Source organism: Mesoplodon mirus (genome assembly GCF_964341445.2).
Source record: "Mesoplodon mirus genome assembly, chromosome: 4".
In the NCBI taxonomy this organism is placed as follows: Eukaryota; Metazoa; Chordata; class Mammalia; order Artiodactyla; family Ziphiidae; genus Mesoplodon; species Mesoplodon mirus.
This window is the reverse complement of record NC_138979.1, coordinates 20,640,800-20,654,283: the sequence shown is the minus strand read 5'-3', so window position 1 is coordinate 20,654,283 and position 13,484 is coordinate 20,640,800. Positions and strand designations below refer to the sequence as shown.

At 38.4% G+C, this 13,484-nt stretch overlaps 1 protein-coding gene across 4 annotated transcripts in view; it reads right to left on the bottom strand.

Annotated features, from left to right (window-relative positions):
* The window catches only part of USP6NL (USP6 N-terminal like), a 149,807-nt gene that overhangs the window by 32,463 nt on the left and 103,860 nt on the right, over positions 1 to 13,484 (bottom strand). For all 4 annotated transcript variants that reach the window (XM_082619795.1, XM_082619796.1, XM_082619794.1 and 1 more), the window contains 2 exons: positions 8,037 to 8,117; positions 207 to 314 (listed from right to left, as the gene is read on the bottom strand). In XM_082619795.1, coding sequence (XP_082475921.1) covers positions 207 to 314; positions 8,037 to 8,117 — 189 coding nt within the window. The remainder of the gene's footprint in view (positions 1 to 206; positions 315 to 8,036; positions 8,118 to 13,484) is intronic.

The window sequence follows — 13,484 nt, the reverse complement described above, 5'->3', positions numbered from 1 at the left end:
GTCAATCATACACAGGCAGCTGTTGGATAAACTGAATTCTGCTGTTATTTTCTCAAAAACTCTAAAAGTGACATTGTAAATCTCTTTATTATTAATACTACATTGCAAATGAGTATCTACAACCAGGTGTTAGTCAGTTTTCCTTACAAATATGCCCCAACATTGACTGATCGTTTCAAAATAACAGGCTGGCTCTCGGTACTCACATTATATAGGTCTCTGGTTTCTTCCTTCATTTTCGGGATCTCCAGGAGGAGGGCCCAGACTTCCCCTCTGAGCTGGAGTGGGATTCCTTTGTAAATTCTCCTATGAAACTATTAAAAGAAACATAAATTGAAAGTTACAAACTGACAAAGCTTAGACTAGTCCCTTAAATCAAACTAATGAATATTTGTTAGTCTTGTCTTTTCAAAGGATTCCTGAAAATTGATACAACTTAACATGGCACATTTGGATCCTCTCATCTCTGCTTTTCAGATCCAAACAGGGAGGCATATACACAGACAGCATAAAATAAACAAGAAACTGTTAAGTATGCCCAGTACCTTAGTTATTTTCATACACTGCAAAGGTGCTCCTTCAGTGGCATGAGAGTACACTCAGTGCCGTTCTTTAAGTTGTGAACATCTGGCTGACACACTCCCCACTGACGTAACTAACTAGATACACATTTTCTTTTTCCCTCCTACATCTGAAAGGTTCCAAATAGCAAAAGGGTTCTCTTGTGTCAAAGTGCCTTCAAGGAGGGTAGAGTCTCTCTAGAACCTTCTATCTCATAACTCAGTGTGACCTACAGTCTTCATTCAGGTCCACCCCCACCCCCCAAACACACACTCTCCCCCTCTTCCCTCTCCTCTTCCCAATTCTGGAGCATTTCTTCAGGAAAACCTCTGTCCTCTTCTTCATGACATTGACCCTATCTGACCAGACAAAAATAGTGATAAATTTCCATCAAGAAGGAGCATCATCACCTTTGAATGAAATTAGGTATAAATCATCAGCATCAATAGCACTCTGGGTCCTTGAAAGTACACTGCCATCACTCTAAGAATCTTAAGACTCACCATACCTCTCCACCTTCTTGTAATTATATCTTTTTTCTCAAGGCTAATTACGTATTCAAAATAACATATAAATCTATTATGCTCATTACAACGTTGTGCATAAGGAAACTTTGAAACTTAAAAGTAGATGAAACTTAAAAGGAAATGATTAAACAAATTACGGCAGAAACTTCAGGAGCGGGGTAAGAATAAGTACATAGTTACCTTTATGAGCAAAATAATATATTGAAGTAGTACGGCTAAGAAAATAAGATGCAAGTTCTAATAATTGAGATGTTGACGAGCTATGAACTAAAAAGCAGAGCTTCAACTTCTACAATTATACTAGATTTTTAAAAATGAAACCTTTAGTAACTAAATTATGATGTAGTTTTAAGAAACTCTGTGATTTTAAATCAGTGACACTATAGAATAACTTTTCCTGTGAAACAATGAATATTGTGAAGTCGATTCAATTAGATAATTACATACATAATTTCAGTTTTGTTCTCTTGGTATAAACACAGTAAGTCTCAAATTTGAAATTCCAGCAGACAGTGACTAGAAACACTGAAGTTTTAACTTATGCAGTAGATATAACTGGAAGAATATGTACAGAAAGGCTTTGTATAAACTAGACTCTGCTTCTTCAACAGTTCCCATGTACTAAACACTTACCACCATTAATTGCAAACTGAGTGTGGTTTAAAAAAAAAGTGAATTTAAGATTTACTTTCCAAAGAAAGTTTATCATCTATATTCATTTCAAAATTATGATAAACTTAATCTTTTAAAGGAATATCATCCACTAAAAGTAACTTCAAATTATCTCCTGAATTTCTAGAGTAAGGATGTTAAACTGAAAGCAATTAATATGAATACCAGAATGTGGGAATTATTGCAAATGTGAAAAGTGAAATTTTGATAGTCAAGTAAAACATGATGGCAGGTAAACAGATAAACTTTGATGGACCTGAATGTCCATTAGACAGATGTTTTTCAATGAGTAAGATAGGAACCACATGCATTTCTTATACTGTATCACTTACAAAGGTTTTGGACATTATTTACTGCTTTCATTCAATTCTGTATTCAACAACTGTACATAAATTACCGTTCACTGTTTACCCTAAAGTTAAATCTAGATTTAGAAAAACAAAACATTAAATTGCCATGATTCAATGAAGAAGAAATAATAGAAAGATTTCAGGTAGAAATAAAAAATTAATGGTCCTAGTGTTATTCCAGGGATAAAATGAAAAATGAGGCATGTCTAGAAAAGGCTCAAAAAGAAACTCTGATGCACTGTCATTAACATCATCAACAGTAACAGTTGAAACCAACTTTTATTGAGCATTTACTATGTACAGGAAACTGTTTAAAACTATTTACATATGTCTCATTCAATGATATTAATAATTCTATGAGATAGTATTAACCCAATTTTACAAATGCTGACAGCGAATCACAAAAAGATTCAGTAACTTGCCCAAAGACACACAGAAGATGTTACCAGTTAGTAGAAGATACTGATTTTATATTTTATAAAAAGCAAAGACCATCTTTCTAAAACCAAGGTGTCATGTAGTATATTTACTGTCCTGCTCAACTGGACTTACTAAAATACATGGAATGGAAAATATTAATGAAATTGAAGAGCAGAAAGCATTAAAAATAAAATTATAAAATAAAGTACAATTGTAAAATAAAATAAAATGATACTCAAAACGCAAAAGGAATATAAAAAGGGATGTATGTGGATTCAAGCTGTGCAAGGTAATGAAATGAAACACGTATACAAAGTAAGATACAGCAGAAAAAGAATCAAATTATGAGATCTTAAAATAAGCATTTTAAATTATAGTTACTATTTTTCAAATACTTCTACTGTTACATGACAGACTGACACTGTGGTTACAGATCTTTCCTCACAAATTTTCAACTATTGTAGAAATTCTGGAAATTTTGTAAAACAAAGTAGGAATCATATCAAAGCACAACAATTATAATAAAATCTGCTTATTCTCCAGAACAGTAGTACAGTGTTCATCTGTTGAGAATCTTTCAATTGACAAAACAGTATCTCACACTTTCTAAGACAGCTCTGTAATGTCAGCAGGGCAGGTGCTACTCCAGTTTAAAAGGAAGGAAATCAAGGGACAAAGAAGTGGCCTGCCTAGGCCAAGAATTCCATCTTCCTGCTCCTGCTTCAGGATATTTCTGCCAAATCACACTGCCCCTTAGAGACCACAACTTTATTAAAGTAGTAGAATTTATCAGTAGAAGGGGACAGCTGGTCATCCCAACTCAAAAGTGAACAACATTCGTTCATTCATTGTTAACAGAAACTGTAATGAATTTCTGCTTTGTGGCCAACGCTTACTAGGTACTATGGATACAAACTTGAAAAAGTTCTGTGGAGTGGGAAGATAATCGTAGAATCATATAATTATAAACATAATCCTTTGTAATAAGGTCACATATGTTAATTCCTATCAGAGCTGAGTATCACACCCTGAGGGGCAAGTCATGATAGAGACATCACCCCCACCAGAGGTGGGTCAGGGTGGTAATGGGAGAATGGCAGGCACCATGCTGTCTAATCTGGGGGAGTGATTTCAAGGGGCAGCTGGCCCTTACGGAATAGACGTGAGATTCTAAGGGGAACCAGAAACAGTTTAGGGATAAAGGTGCTGGGGGCAGGGGCAGTGAATCTGCTGTGGTAGTCACTTCTTTATTGGTCCAACACCAGGGTTCTCATCCCGAGACTATACCAGAGATACTATAATGGAGGAAGCGGGGTGAGTTCTGCGGGAGAGAGTAAGGAAAGATTTCCTTTAGAGAGGATGACGACAAACTCAACATGAAGGATATGCAGGAATTTTCCAGGAAGGAGAAATGCGGGTGGGGACGAGGGTAAGGATAGTGATAAATCAAACAGTAATAGCAATGTTAATAAAACCAGTTACACTAACTAACATTTTATGATTATTTATTAGGAGCCGAGATATGTTTCTAGATCAATGTATTCCTCGTAGTATTTTTACATTCCTAAAGAGGTAGGTACTATGCTTATCATGTCCATTTTACAGATGAGAAAATCAGGTGTAGAAAGGTTTAGTAATAAGCTCAAAGTCACACAACTAATACACTGTGGAAGAAGAACTGAAATTCAAGTAATCAGATTTCACAGATCATAGTCCGAACAATCATGATATATATAGAACTTATATATGTTAGATTTTAATATTTTAATATTCCAATTTGAAAAGTACTACCTTTAAAATTCTGTTACAATTTTACTTTATGGGTATGATCTCTGTTCACTTGCCAATAAAATCAAGCGGTCTATTTCAGTCACACAGATACATTTAAAAATCCATGAACTAAAAAAAAAAAAATTTTCCATCAACTGACCTAATGTTTTCAACACGTCTTTCTAACCTTACTGGTTTCAAAATAGTGATAAATGTGCAGTGCACGTCAGCATGGCTGCGAGTGAGTAAACTTTTCAGCCCAGCAAATTTGGCTCAGTTTGGTGGGCTTTCAAAACTGCAAGTGAACTCCAGGAGACAAAAGTTTACTCTCTGAGCTGCTTGTGCTCTTCATTGCCTTCATTTCCTTCAGTCGACCCTGCTCCATTGGTCCCTTCGTCTCTGTCTCCAAATAGGCCCATGTCTCCTGAGTCTGGATCTGAAAGCTTTAGAATCCACAAGGCCCCAATGCCTCTTATAACCACTTTCTATTTCCTTCCGGCCTTTTACTGACAAATACCGAAAGGGAGAGCTAGCAAACAGATGGTACATCTGGACGTAGCATCTCTTGCTTGTCACTAATAATGGCCTTGAGAAATTTATTTCTAAACATCGTGCCTCCATTTTCACATCAGTACAATCAAATGTTGGCTAATATGAGTCTGTTAGTTACCTGACGAACAAAGGTCCATTCAGTTATTTAACCAGAAAAAAAATGTTTATCTGTAGTGGGAACTCTGCTGTGACAGAGCTTAGACACAATTATATAATGGCTAATTAAATCAGAATGGCCTCTACTTAGCAGAGATAACTTCATCTCTTCATTTAATAGATTCTATGACTATACATAGGGGGCAGTCACTGTGAAAACACAGGCAACTGTAATGGCAACTACTTTTCATTAAATCTTATATTCTAAAAATCCAAATATTCTTATCAGAGCTATATATTTTTATTTCAAGATATTTTTAGATATTTCTTTGTACCACTACTACATAAGTAAGGAGTCTGTTGAGAGAAAACTTATACCTCCCTTTGGAAGAGAAGAAAAATATATACTACTTTTTAACTTCAATGCAATTTAAAACTGGATATGAACTGAGAGCAGCATTCTTTTAGAAGGTACATTCTACCTCACACCAGATTGGACCATATATATCATCAAATAATTCTAGCATTACAGCTGTGAGAAAATACTTTAAAATTATTCATGAAAGGAAGAGCTCTAGTAAAATCCCTCTTACTGGGAAGTACATTAGCCAGAGTTGCTGTGAGCATAACAGCCTAGTAGAATGCTCATTTTTAGAGGCTTATATACTTTCAGACATGTATAAAGCCATACAATTCTACAAATATTTTATTGAACTGAAGCTGAGACAAAAGTGTAGGTGCAACGCATCAAAACTGATCCTGTAATTAGCACTTGAGAGACCTTTCCACAAAGATGTCAGGTGAAGTAGTTGTCAGTTTTAGGCCAGTCTGAGAAGCAGAGTGCTAAACAAGAGCACAGGGGTCATGACCAACATCCTACCCTGAACGGATTCTTCTTGAAGCACCTTAATGAAATCAGCAACCCAGAAATGAACTTACTCCTGATGAAAATAAAATAGTAAGAGTCTAATGGAATTTAAATAGGGATATTTAGGATGCTCAAAAAGAAGAGTGATGTTATTCCTGTGAGATACCCCATGACAAAAAGATTTTCATGGTTGAATAATTGTCATGCAATTTAAGGTCCCTCTTGAAAATTTCTACCATGTTATAATATTAAAGATGATGAGGCATCCTGTAGTAAAGAAACCTGCTTACCTCGGTTCAGCTTTATCCCAACTTTATTTAACCAGAGAGCCCCTTTCTCATGTAATAATAAACAACACTTACTGACACATATTAAGTATCAGGCACTATTCTTTGTGCTTTACAGGAATTAACTTATTTAATCCTCAAAACGACTCTGTGAAGGAGGTTTTGTGATTACCCCCATTTTACAGACATGTAAACTAAGACAGTAAAAGGTTAAATACCTTCCTCCAGGTCACACTACCAGTAATGTGGCAGAGCTAGGCACTGAACCTAGGATAGTCTATTGCTTAACCACTAGGCAACAATGCTTTTGTGTAATACCCGTTAGACCCCAAGGAACTGCTGCTCCCTGGAATTCTTGTTGGTAAAGGCTGACACACAACAATGTATATCTATGTAAAAAGGAAAAAAATATATATTGCATGGAAAAAAAGTGTGAGGAAACAGACAAAAATCCTAACAGTTAACTCCGTGTTTTGCTGTAGGATTATGCAAGATTTCTTTTTTCCCTTTAAATATTTTTTACTGCCCAACCTTCTTTCAAAAAACTGATAGCAGTAGTCAACCCTACTGAATGCTTACTATATGCGAGGTGCAATGCCAAGTGCTTTATATGCATGAAATCATTAAATCTTCATCGCTTTGAAATGGGTATTGTTATCTCCACTTTATAGATGAGGAAACCGAGGCTTAGATGTCAGCAGTTCTCAAGGCATGGGCCATGAGGTCAAGACTATTTTTGTAATGATACTAAACCATTATTTGCCTCTTTCCCTATGTTGACTTTGGCACTGGGAGCAGAAAAGCCATGGTGGTGAAGCCCCTGGCACCTCAGCACAAACTGAGGCAGAGGAAGCACTGTGCTGGCAGTCACTGCATGCTTTCCTCACAGCTTAAAAAAGAGGTCAGTTCGCTTAGGAATGCCCTTGACGAAGCAGTATAAACTATTAATTTCATTCAGTCTCAATCCTGAACACACACACGTCTTATTAATATTCTGAGCGATGAGGTGGAATGCACACAGAGCAGAGTGTCGGCCTCAAGAAAGAGCATTTATGAAATAGTATGAATCGCAATCTGAACCAACTGCTCTGGTCACGGACACCGACCGTCATTACTTGAAAGAACGACTGACCAGCCAATCGTGGTTGTTGACACTGGGTACTTAGCAGACATTTTTCTCAAAAATAAATGAAGTAAGCCACTTTAAGGAAAATACCTGACAGTATTTTTGCCCCTGATAACATCTGCCCTTTCAAGCAAAAGTTAGAATTTTGGAAAACTTATACCACTAGGAACTTCACAGCTTCCCAATATTTAAGGAAGAATAGTAGGAATTAGTAGAAATTCCTACTGATTAGATTAGTAGGAATATTAATAGATGTATGCATTTTTACAAATTGATTCAAAACAGCACAGTCAATGTGGGGTAAAAAGATCTGGGGCGGGGTGTGAGGGTGGTCTGCTAGACGCTTTAGGACAAGGAGATGCTCCTGCTTCATGGAAAGCTTTCAGAGGCCAGGCCTCTCTCCTTCTGAGCAGGGAGACGGGGGGATAAGAAGCCTGGAACGATGGCAATAATCCTGATCCCAAAGGGAAGCCAAGCTCAGCAGGAAGCCGACACTGAAGTAGGCAGAGAAGAGAGACGGAAAGAAACGAAATCACAGGCACCGTAACCAAGTGGCGGAATTCAATCATCCCCGAAAGCCAGCTGACCTCTGGACTGTCCGCCACATCCTCTCAATTCCTGCAACCCATCTGAATTGGCTATTCTGTGACAGCACAAAGACTCCTAATTTGAGGCATTCCACTCAATTAAATTACACTTAAAATTAAGAATATGAACGTAATACTCTTATAATTAAAGAGGAACTTTTACTGGGAAAATCCACATTGTATTTGTATAGTTTCATAAGGAAGTAACATTTTTAATTACCTTTTCAGTGTTCTTGTATTTTTCCCATCCTTTTAGCATTTTCAACCATTTAGTAGTTCTTTCAATTTCCAGGTGCTTTTGCTAAAAATAAAATTGAAATTCATTGTTACTGTTTGTTTCAGGCTTCTTTTACTTACAAATTACAAAAAAATGTCAAGGAAAATGCTGCTGAAAAAAGGACTACTAAAAAAGTTATGCTATACTGGACAGCAAATATCCTAACTTTTTTTTAAAGTTGGATAATTGATGACATTTGTGTCAACAGTATCCCCTCGCTGAAGTTAAGACACGTAGGAGATGCTCCATTGGGACAGGTAAAGAGAAAGGGATCACTTAAATTTTCTAACATTTTAATCACTGAAAACGCTGGGTACTCTACAAATTTAAGCCAAAAGGAAATTTTAAAACAGTCTGAAATATTTTTATGAAGCATCAAAAACACAACTTCAAAATTCCATTCTCGGGGCTTCCCTGGTGGCGCAGCAGTTGAGAGTCTGCCCGCTGATGCGGGGGACATGGGTTCGTGCCCTGGTCCGGGAGGATCCCACATGCCGCGGAGCGGCTGGGCCCGTGAGCCATGGCCGCTGAGCCTGCGCGTCCAGAGCCTGTGCTCCACAACGGGAGAGGCCACAACATGAGAGGCCCGCGTACAGCAAAAAAAAAAAAAAAAATTCCATTCTCTTCTTTCACATTTTACCGATTTCTGGCATCTTAATGTTTTCGGTGACAAAGGTGGTTTTGTAAAGGAGAATTGGGTATTACTGGGGGGAGATCATCATATAACTAGCACTATGTTAGTGAAAAACTGTACAAAAATAAGTAATAGTTGCTGCCCCAAGGCAAGTTCACCGTCTGCTAAGGGCACCCGACATGGAATATGCAGTGTTGTGACCTAGAGGCAGAGACGGTGACTCAAGTCCTGTGGAGGGAGCAGTCAAACCCACCCAGGGGCGTCAGAGAAGGCGAGTATAAATGAAGGACTGGAAGAGGGTTAGGGTTTTTATCAAGTGCAACATGGGAAAGAACACTCCGAGAAGCATGGACAGATATACTTCTTCGACAAGGCGGCAGTGTAGGGGGTAAAAGAGGAACCATCTGGAGCTGAGGCTGAACACACAGGTGGGGGTCTTGGCTGTCACACTAAATTAAGATTTGGGGCAAAGCTGGGAACAGGGAAGGTGGTAGAGAAAAGGCTTCTTCTGCACTTCTTTGGTTTCAAGGAGAAGGGGTATTTTTCCTAAGTACTCGGGTGGGCTCTCCAATCTCTTATTCACTCCTATGGTGGTAGAGTGACTTACTTGATTCGTACATTTAGAAAAAGAACTGGGTGTGCACAGCCCTCTGTCTCTTTACTTTGGGAACCCAGCTACCGTCAGAAAATCCATTTGTACTCTGTCCTTTCAGGCAGGAAAAAACACCCTCTTCAGCCAAGAAGTCTGGGTGACCCCTGTGCCCATGACCAGGTGAGCAAGTCCTCTCTTCCGGGGGCTCAGCCTAGGAGGCCCGTCGCTGCCGCACACCTAACCTCCCCCCCCGCCGACTACTCCATCTACGAAGGCCAAGATGTTCGCTGCTTTCCCACTGCCTGGAACAGAGCCCGGCAGGGTCCACTCCTAATGATAACCTTTTCATGAGAACAAAACTCAACAGGATTCTTTCTTATGAGTGAGCTGAGATTCTGCTATTTTGTTAATTCACCTCGATCCCAGCATTGTCTTTTCAGAAGGCCTAAGTGTATTAAGTGCATCTAAAAAGTAAATGAAATGGAAGACTACACAGGAGAGAAAATGGTTCTGAGGATACATTTTATGCTCAAAAATGTATGCTCGTTACACCCTTATGATAGGTATAATCACCCCCATTTTACAAATAAGGAAACAGAGGCACAAAGGGTCTAATCAACTCCAAGTTCCCGCATCTGGCGAGTTCAAGGCCAGGCAGCGTGGCCCCAGGACCTGCGCTCGAGGCCGCCATATCTCTTGCCTCCGCCATGTCCCCGCTCTCGCTGGGGATCACAGTTCCTGGATGGAAGCAATAGCTCCTCATCGACGGTCTTCAATCCAGCCTCAAACAGGCAGACGGCATAGGCCCACCATCGATATTTTTAGATTCAAAAGAAGCATAAAATCCCAAAGAAAGTCCTGAATTTAGGAAAAGATTCTCACCAATCAGAATACTTTTATGAAATTTTATTTTTAGGCATATCCTTAAAACTCTTTAATTACTTCTTTACTCTTAAAAATTTTGATGGGTTTTTCATAACCAAAGATGATCACTTGTGAGCAAAAGATACTCTGTTATGATTCTCGTTTTTCAAAAGATTAAGCATATTCTTCATTATATTATTAGTAATAAAATCTTACAGATGGTTCCAGAAATACATTTAATTTTAAAACTCAGTGGGGCTCTGAAATCTAATTAATGTTTCTGCTAAATGTGACTTTAGAGAAGGCCAAGCTGTGAAAAATTAAGATTGATCTAAGATGCCATTTGGTACTTTCTTGTTCTTCTGCACTTCCCCCCCGACTTCTTCAAAGCATAATCCCTTTCTCCACCAACAGGAAAACACCAAATAATTCAAGCCCATCCAAGAGTACAATAACATACACTTTGCCAGGAAAAACCCTGCTGAGATCTAGCAGGTCTCTTGCTATCTTTCATTTTTATGGCTATTAAATTGTCAATAAATCACTTTAAGAAATAGCTATTCTTTTCTTTAAAGGCACATTTTTGTATTCTAATGCTCATCATATATATAGAGAGATTATTTTAAATGCTACACATTCTCACATGCAAGATGCACACAATTTTCAGAACCATTAAGTATACATTTCTTTCCCCTACAGCAAAAAAAAAAAAAAAAAAAAAAAAAGGAAAAAAATATACTTCAGGTAAAGCTCCCAGGCTGTAGGATTTTAAAATTATACATCAGTAGTTCAATCAGGTTTAAGTGTTAACTCCGTAACTCTGCCAGATCAACTACACCAGACTTGCATGCACTCATGAATCTATAATAAATGGATACAATATACTTTATCAGCAAACATGCTATAGCTTAACAACTCCAGAATTTATTCTGAAGTAAGAAATAACTGAAAACACATGTGACAAATGTAAACTTAAATGCTCTAGAAAAACAGGCTAAGGAACATCATCTTGCCATGGACTCAGTAACACCAGAACAGACTAGAATATAACAGCAAGTTAGAATCTCACCCAGAAGTTCAGCAGATACTTCAAACTCAGCACACCCAAAACAATTTCCCTAAACATGCTGCTATTACCCCTCCCTTTCCTACTACGAATTAGGAGCATCACCACCCACTAAGTCAATCAACCTAGAAGCTTAGGTTGTCTTCAGTCTTCCTTGTATCTTCTTTCCAACCCAACCTACACTCTGCTGGTCCCATCCACTTCTGCTTCCATCACATCCTCTGCCCTTTTTCTGTCAATCCTCATCCCTAGATGAGGGCAGTAACTCCTCACAGGTAGCCCTGGATGGCTTCAAGCCAGCCTCCACGCTGCTATGACCTTTTAAAAGTGAGTCCCAGCTTAAAATCTTTCAATAGCTACAAATAAAGTTCAAATCTCTACACGGTTGGCCCTTCACAGTATGGCCCAAACTCACCTTCTAGTTTCACTTCCTGCTACTTTTATGATCTGGCCACCTTGAACTATTTGTCATTCCCAACACACAATGTATTTTCATGCCTCTCTGACCAGTGTTTGCTTTTCATCTGCCTGTGATGCTCTTCCTCACCATCATCTGGCAAAACCCTCACGCACCCTCTCAAGACCCAGTCAAATGTCAAAGGTTCAAAACCTTTTCCAAATTCCTCCATCCTCCAGGCAAAATAAACTGTCTCTTCAGCATTTTATGGCGTGGACTAAGGACTCAGTTGGCCTGAGTTCTGCCCCTTATCTGTTTCATTTGGGACAAGTTACTAATCTTTCTGTATCTTAGTTTCCTTATCTATAAAATGAGGATTATTATGATTATTGTTATAGCACCTAACACCACTTGTGTTCTAGTTGGTCTAAATTCCAAATATTTATTATTATTATTATTATTATTAAAGGATGAATTCCTTGAGTACAGGAACCATATCATATACTCTTCTTTTAATTTCATCACCTAAAACTGTGACTGGTGTATAAGAAAAGTTAAATAAACATTTTTAAACATAATTTACATCAGGAGAGACAAGCGAACAATACTATGAAGCAATTATGTAATAGCATTTTGTGGTCTTGGAAGCAGAGGGGTGGGAAGAAGAATGAATATGACTAGACCGACCAAAATCCTAAGTACTTTTGATAGCAGTTCGATCACTATAATACAGAAGTAAACATAAGTGAAGTACAATAGTATCTCTAATGTAGCATAATAAAGATATGGATCGGGGCTTCCCAGGTGGCACAGTGGTTGAGAGTCGGCCTGCCGATGCAGGGGACATGGGTTTGTGCCCCGGTCCGGGAAGATCCCACGTGCCGCAGAGCGGCTGGGCCCGTGAGCCATGGCCGCTGAGCCTGCGTGTCCGGAGCCTGTGCTCCGCAACGGGAGAGGCCACAACAGTGAGAGGCCCACGTACCGGAGAAAAAAAAAAAAAAAAAAAAAAAAGATATGGATCATTCCATCATGTTGGCAACGCTTTTCAAAGTGCTGCTAAAATGTGAAACTACTGATGTTAGGAATCTATACAAAGCTGATATTAAATAACTCTGTTGCCTTTATACACTGACATCTTACTTCTCCCAATTTTTATTGAAATATTTCAAGCCTAGAGAAAAGTGGAAGACCAATACACCATATACTTATATATGCTTCACCAAAATCCATCAATTATTAACATTTTGCCAGATTTAATCTATTTATATTAGGGCTTTTTTTTTGCAGGGGGTGGGGGGCACTGATCTATTAGAAAATCTCAGACGTCGTGAACTCTCCAAATATTTCAAGTATGTAACACCTAAGAACAAGACACATTATCCTACATAATCACAGTAAAACTATTACACCCTTTCAAGAAATTTAAAATTGGTCCGTTATTTGGTAATAAATGGTCCATATACCAAACTCCCCACTTGTCCCAAAATCGTTCTTTAAAGCTGTTTTTCTTTAGGTGGGTTGGGCAGGGGAATTCAGAATCCAACCCTGGAACATACATTGTCTTTACTGGCACATCTCTTAAGTTCCCTTTGCTCTAGAACAGTCCCCTGGCCTTTGTTTGTCTTTCATGATGTTGACTTTTGAAGAGTCTAGTCCACACTATCTGGCTTTGCCTAACTCTTTCCCCTAGATTTTGGTGGGACTATTACACAGGTGATTTTGTGTCCTTCTTATGGCATCACATCCAGTGACAGATCATGCTGATTTGTACCATTATCAATGATACAACTTTTGATCCCTTGGTTAAGTGGTATTTGTCCAATTTCTCCACTAACTAA